This window comes from Nematolebias whitei, chromosome 5 (genome assembly GCF_014905685.2).
Source record: "Nematolebias whitei isolate Nwh7 chromosome 5, NemWhi1, whole genome shotgun sequence".
NCBI lineage: Eukaryota > Metazoa > Chordata > Actinopteri > Cyprinodontiformes > Rivulidae > Nematolebias > Nematolebias whitei.
Window position 1 is genome coordinate 10,212,904 of NC_056502.1, and position 7,171 is coordinate 10,220,074.

Below are 7,171 nucleotides of genomic sequence, written 5' to 3' on the forward strand. Positions count from 1 at the left end.
ACAAAGTTTGTTTTCTCAGTCATCCAGGTATATAACAACAAAAAAGGGGCGAAATGTTTCTTTTTAACAAAAAAACGAAGTCCAGATGACATGATTCAACCTTTTTTGTTGTTACTGGCACTATCGTTTTTAAGTCGTATCTTCGTTTTAATCTTTTTTTTTCTGCATATTTTCAGGTTTCCACTTGATTCCTCGCCTGTCGGGTATCGTTCCAGAGAGCTGCCTGTTGATTGTCGTTGGCCTGCTAGTGGGGGGGCTCATCAAACTGGCTGGAGAGAAGGTCCCCCCAGTGTTGGACTCCGAATTATTCTTTCTCTGCTTGTTACCTCCCATCATCCTGGATGCTGGCTACTTCCTCCCCATCCGCCCGTTCATGGAAAATCTTGGCACGATCCTGATGTTTGCTGTCGTGGGGACTCTTTGGAACGCCTTCTTCATCGGAGGCCTGCTGTTTGCCGTTTGTCAGATCCCACAAGCTGGGCTCGACACCGTTGGGCTCCTGCCCTGTCTGCTGTTTGGCTCCATCATCTCCGCCGTGGATCCAGTCGCTGTACTCGCTGTTTTTGAAGAGATTCATATAAATGAGCTGTTGCACATCCTGGTGTTTGGTGAATCACTGCTCAATGATGCTGTGACTGTGGTAAGTACTCAATGCATGACACGATGTCATACATTTACACAAAGGTTCTTTTTGTTTTATTGGTTTTCCCATGAGGAAAAGTCAAAATAAGATGACTTTCAATGGAACAATCGCTGATTAAAAAAACAAACAAACAAACACCAATTTTGTTTTTGATGAATTCACCTTTTATCTAGAACACTTTAAAGTGACACATTCTATTTGACAAAGGTTTTGTTTTTTCCACTAAGTGGTAGAATAAAACTTAAATATTTAATTTACTGTCCAGCCTGTCACCATTCATAAATGTTCAAATAACATTTGTTACCTGCTCTGTGTCAATCCAGCACCATCGACAGTATAAAGTTACCAACCAGTACCTGAGTCATAGCTATTATTGGCACAAACTGCATTATTAGCGACTTGTGTTTTTAACGTCATCCATCGTCTCGCATGCTTTCCAAATGTTGTCCCCCATGCACCTTGCACTCTCATTCCACCGGAGCCGTTTGCCTCAGGGTCATATGTTTAGCTCTAAGATTAGCACCATTGTGCATTTATCAAACTTGAGCGTTACAGCGACAGCGTTGCACAGACAGTTTTGACTAGTCTTTGGTGCACGTCCAGAAAAGTGTGACGGTTCTTAAATTAACCTGACAGTCATCACTGGATGTATGTGCCATTGTGAAACACAGAGCTAGTAGTTTGTTCAAACAAATGTATGTTTTTTTAATTAATTCACACAGATGAACAATGTTTACAGGAAACGTACAAGCCAAGGTGCCATAAGTTGTTTCAAGTGCAAAAAAAATAAATCTGACATGCTGTCTGTGTGTCATGTGTTGCATGACCTTGTGCTGTTAAATTGTAAACCAACACCTAAGCAGTATTGCAACACTCTAATATACAGTAATATAGCCAAACTGTATATAGTATAAAAGTTTTATTTTTTTCATAAACACCATGTCATAAATCTCCATTACTTACTAACTCCTTCATTATTTTCCTCCCTGCTTGTAGGTTTTGTACCACCTTTTTGAAGAGTTTGCAAGTGTCGGCACAGTGACGGTGTTGGACGGCTTCCTGGGAGTCATCTCCTTCCTCGTTGTAGCGCTGGGTGGCGTTCTGATCGGAGCCATCTATGGGTTTCTTGCAGCCTTCACCTCGCGCTTCACCTCCCATACCCGCGTCATCGAGCCACTTTTTGTCTTTGTGTACAGCTACATGGCCTACCTGTCAGCTGAGGTGTTCCACCTGTCTGGCATCATGGCGTAAGTTTTCATTTAGAGTCAGAGAGACAAACTGGGAGAGAAGACGAGAACTAGTGAAGCTGCGTTTTCTGTAAAATTGCAGAGCGAATACACACAGGCTGAAATTAGCAAAAGCCAAGCTATAACACTCAAGCTAAAAACTAAATGTAACAGGAGAGTAATCTAAAGTACCAGGAGAGTAGTTAAAAGTAGCAGAACTGTAGCTAAAAGTAGCAGAACTGTAGCTAAAAGTAGCAGAACTGTAGCTAAAAGTAGCAGAACTGTAGCTAAAATTAGCAGAACTGTAGCTAAAATTAGCAGAACTGTAGCTAAAAATATCAAAACTGTAGCTAAAAGTTGAACAGTAAATAAAAGTAGCAGAACCATAGTTAAAAGTAACAGAACATTAGATAAGTACTTGGAACAATGGCTAAATGTAGTAAAAATAGTTGCTAAAGTTAAAATTAACTTATTCATTTTTTTAAAGTTGGCATTAAAAAATGCTAACGTTTAAATTAGCAAAACAAAGGCGAAATTTAGCAAAACTAGCTAAAATAAACAAAACCAATGCTAAAGCTAAATTTGGCAAAATAAGTGATAATGCTGAACTTGCCAAAACAGTAGCTAAAATTAAAATAGCAAATCAGTAGCTGAAACTAATTTTTTAGTTTAAAATTGGCAAAATGGTAGCTAAAAGTAGCACAATCTTAGCTAAAAAGGCAGAAATAATGTGAACGTTTTCAGAAACTAAGTTTAGTAGATATAAATGTTTTATTTCTGTGGAATCTTTATAAAAGTAGGTAACTCTTTCATTGTGCAGAACATTTTTTCTAAAGGAATCCAAACAGAGGAAAACCAAAAGCTTCTCTAAAATACTGTTTACATTTTTCAGTCCTTTGACTTACCTGTTTGGCTGCAATCCACTCTTTACACCCTCATGTTTTCGACAAATACGTTTCTGCACACCGATGACACATCCCGGTCTATGCAGCTCTGCAGCTGCAGCAGAACTTTATTTCATTCATGCATTGCAGCAAATTGCACACCTTTCTTAACCCAGTGAGATATTAAACTGGTGCCTGAATCATGTCTGGATTTATGATCATCTCGGCGTTTCCTGAAGTGGCATTTCATCCGCTCCTCTAGAACATCATCTATTACCTGGGATGATGCTGACAGGAGGCACTGATGTGTTTTCAGCTTCAAGGAGAATCTTTTTTGTATTCGTTGGTGCGCCTTGAAGCAGTCTCACTGCACCTGACGTCAAAATCTGATTCAACTTTTCTATCATTTTTTTGAAGGAGACTTCCTGCTGTGATTGTTTTTTTAAAATAACTTCTCTAATGCTTTGAAAGCCAAACCAATATACCAATAAAACTAATTTATTCACAAGTGGCAGGAAATGTTGAAACAGCTGCTGCGACTCATGAAGTGTATATACGCTACAAAGACAGATTTACTTGCACATTTTCAACACAGAATTGTTGCATGACTCTCGTGGGTTGCCAGACGTGAATCAATTGCAGCTCAGAAACTGAAGTACTTCCCGTGATCAGTCATCTGCTTCCTTTAAACTACAATAATCACATGTTGCACAGTAAGCTGATTTCGAGAACACAATGTCCAGAAACAAATAAAATACGTTTGCTAACAAGCATCAACACATTTTTATTCCTTAAAACAGCTAAACCTTTTCCTTTTCTCTGCTCAGTTTAATAGCTTGTGGAGCGGTGATGCGACCCTACGTGGAGGCTAACATATCCCACAAATCCCACACCACCATCAAGTACTTCCTGAAGATGTGGAGCAGCGTTAGTGAGACGTTAATCTTCATCTTCCTCGGTGTGGCCACAGTGGATGGAAACCACAACTGGCACTGGATCTTTGTCATGTCGACGGTCATTTTGTGTCTGGTTGCTCGAGTCATAGGTCAGCTCAAAGTGTTTATTCATATCGGATGATGTTCTAATAGTTTTGACATTCATTGACCAAGCCATTAGCCTGTTCTGAATGAAGACTTTTGCCTCCAGTTGTTAAACTAATGGAGTAGTTTTGTTAAAAAGAGAAATTGATAGTGAAAGATTCACAAAAAGCTTTTCATGCGGTTGAGAATTTCTCAGGATTAAAGATCATGGGATGAAAAACACCTCAAGTTGATCTTGAGTTAAATATCAAGTCTTTTTTTAGCTGTGTTGTAAACATGACTTTTTTCACTGTATAAGTTTTTTTTTTTTTTTTGGGTTCATAAAAATTGATGCTGCTTTTCACATCAATAGGGAAAAAATGGCCACATAAGAGAGAAACTGTTATCACAAGGACTTTTTATTGTTTTAGATGAAGGAAGAATTAAAAGCTGTGTTCATATTGTCAAAGTCGTTTGAGTCAGATACAAATTTTAACTGAATTCTGCTTTCTTTTAATTTTACAGGTGTTGTTAGTCTTACATTTGTGATTAACAAGTTCCGCATCGTAAAGCTGACAACCAAAGATCAGTTCATCATAGCCTACGGTGGCCTGCGAGGTGCCATCGCCTTTTCCCTCGGCTTCCTGTTGGATCCCAATCACTTTCCTAAGAGGGATATGTTCCTGACTGCCATCATCACGGTCATTTTCTTCACAGTCTTTGTTCAGGTACGAATACAAACCTGATTTTTATTTGTTTTTTAATAATAGGACCTCAGTCAGCTGTTCAAACTGAGCTTGAACTCCCTAACCTGCATCTGTCACGTTGGTTTGCAAAAGCGCTTTTGTTGCTGCAATTTGCATTAATGCATCTAGTTAGAATTTTTCCTGGCTCCACAGTTTAAGATGACTTTGGCAACTATTTGGCCATGCTGTTGCGTACATTTGTATGAGCAGAACATTTTGAAGCTGCCGGAGCCAGTTGAGGCTCTCATACTGTGATGGATGATGGGGACTGTGAAGTTGGAAGTATATTGGGTAAGGCTGGGAGTAATGGTTATTACATTTGGGTAAAAAGTGAACATAGCTGTAATATTTTTATAAAATATAGGTGAATAAAACGTGCTTACTTCTCGTGCTTTTTGATAAAAGCTATTTAACTTGGCAAATTGTGCTCTTGTGGTTAAACCAAGATGGTTGCTGTAACTGGTCGTGATTTTATGGACGCTGAGCAACTTTAAAACTTCATGTGTTTTGTTTTGTCTGCTAAAAGCACAACATAATTGAATCTAGGGTCACCTTGTATTCATATATTTTAGTGGATCTGGATACTATTAAATAGCAGAAATCTTGTCATCCACTTATTGCTCTTGCAGTTAGTCAGACGACGGGTTTAATCTCTTGAAGTATCAGAATGATGCACTCAAATCTTCAGGTGCAGACAGGATCAAGGGTACACAAACAGACAGAACCCTGTCCTAATGTCCGGGTTATGCAACATTGGCTCAGGTTCCTGTTTATGATCTGAAAGACTTTAAACTCATGCTAGAATTTATTTTTCTCAAGTTTTCTTGTTAACGTGATTTTAAAAGTTAAAGTGTAACATTGTTTGAGCAGCAGCTGAGAAAGAATATCTGTAACTCTTTACAGATTATCACTCCCTACTTAAAGAGAAAGATTATGCAGAAAAACTTGATAAACTTAACATTATTTTTACTTAATATAAAGGATGTATAAATAATATAAAGTTCTAGCTTTACGGAGCGCTTTTTTGTACGTTAGCAGGCTATCTCTCCAAGATACTGTACGTAAAATTCCTCAACAATAGTGGAGCACCATTTTCTTTCCAGCTTTCTAGACGTCTGAAGTGATGTAATGTGATGAAATGGTCAGCAGACAGTGCTGCTTCTTGTGTTTATAATTTACTCTGACACAGAAAAATCACAAAACGTTGCAGATGAAGTTATCACAGTTTTAAAACACTTGAGACACGCTGGTGGTAATAACCCATTTCTAGCTTGGAGAAAGATTAGGGTGTATTTTAAACTGAGCATTCCTTTGCTCATCTTATCCTCCTTGCAGGGCATGACCATCAAACCCCTGGTGGAGCTGCTGGCAGTGAAGAAGAAACAAGAGGCCAAGCGCTCGATCAACGAGGAGATCCACACTCAGGTACGACCAATCAAAAGCCAGTCTTTTTCCTATTAATAACCGATTTTCAGATTAAAGCACACAGGAGTCAATTAGAGCGTTCCTCTTGGTTGTTGTTGTGGAAAATGTGGCTGGTGTTTTCCACTTAAAGCTTCTGAGAGCAATTAGATAATCAAATTTTGATCTTTGCCCCCATCTACTGACCGTTTGATGGTACCTCACATCTGTGCACTAAAGTCCGACTTTTCTCTCCAAGTACATTTTGTTTTTACGTTCTCTTACACTTGTTATTTGCATCTGGTTGGATGTAACTATTTTAGATTATCACGACAAGTCTACACTGCTTGGATATTTAAGTATTAACATTGCTCAACCGCTCTTGACACACACACACACACACACACACATCCCTCTCCAGGGCTTAGCGATGAGTCACCAGCACTCGAGACAAGAGCAGCAGACAGCCCCCATGGCTCCTTCAATGTAAAATACCAGTGATTAGAGCGAGAAGAGTCACCCGAACCCTTCAGTGTACGGAAGAATCTAAAGAAAGACACACAGGCTTTTGACAGACTGTGTGTTCATTTTCTGATTTACCTTTCAAACACCAAGTGTGGAATTACTGTTCACCAGTGCTAAACATGATGTGGATTGTTTCAAATATATTCTAAGGCAGAGCTATTCAACAACACTGCTCAGTTTCTGAAAGCCAGCCGTTCAGGGGCCGGACATCCAGCGATTAAAGTCATTATGTAAATAAAACTAGCTTTACAATGAGCTGTTGCCTTTTAAATTTGTTTATTTTATTGCATTGAATCATAAATGCAATAAACGGACCCCCCCCTTTTTTTTAATTTAATTAAATGAAGTGGGCTGGATTGAAGTCACCTGTGGGTTAAATATCCCTGTCTATGGGTTTAGATGGGAGTAATGTGACAGTTTGACTCAGATGTGCTTCTCACAAACAGCTGTGGTATGGATTATGATGTTTTTGTATTGATGGATTGTTTTGTATTGTCTGTAAAATTAGTTTATTATAATAATAATAATAATAAAAATACAGATTTTCAGAAGTCATACATAATAACTTTGCACAAACTAAAACTAAGTGACCAAAATCACATCTGTACAGTTTCCATCCCAGTCTCTTCTGACAACATTTACACCTGTGTCTGTGCTCAGATGTCAGATAGACAAACAGAATATATATATATATATATATATATATATATATATATATATATATATA

At 38.4% G+C, this 7,171-nt stretch overlaps 1 protein-coding gene across 1 annotated transcript in view; it reads left to right on the plus strand.

Annotated features, from left to right (window-relative positions):
* The window catches only part of slc9a1a (solute carrier family 9 member A1a), a 34,097-nt gene that overhangs the window by 18,280 nt on the left and 8,646 nt on the right, over positions 1 to 7,171 (plus strand). Inside the window, exons 2-6 of the mRNA XM_037676813.1 lie at positions 177 to 640; positions 1,640 to 1,890; positions 3,581 to 3,798; positions 4,298 to 4,500; positions 5,854 to 5,943. Coding sequence (XP_037532741.1) covers positions 177 to 640; positions 1,640 to 1,890; positions 3,581 to 3,798; positions 4,298 to 4,500; positions 5,854 to 5,943 — 1,226 coding nt within the window. The remainder of the gene's footprint in view (positions 1 to 176; positions 641 to 1,639; positions 1,891 to 3,580; positions 3,799 to 4,297; positions 4,501 to 5,853; positions 5,944 to 7,171) is intronic.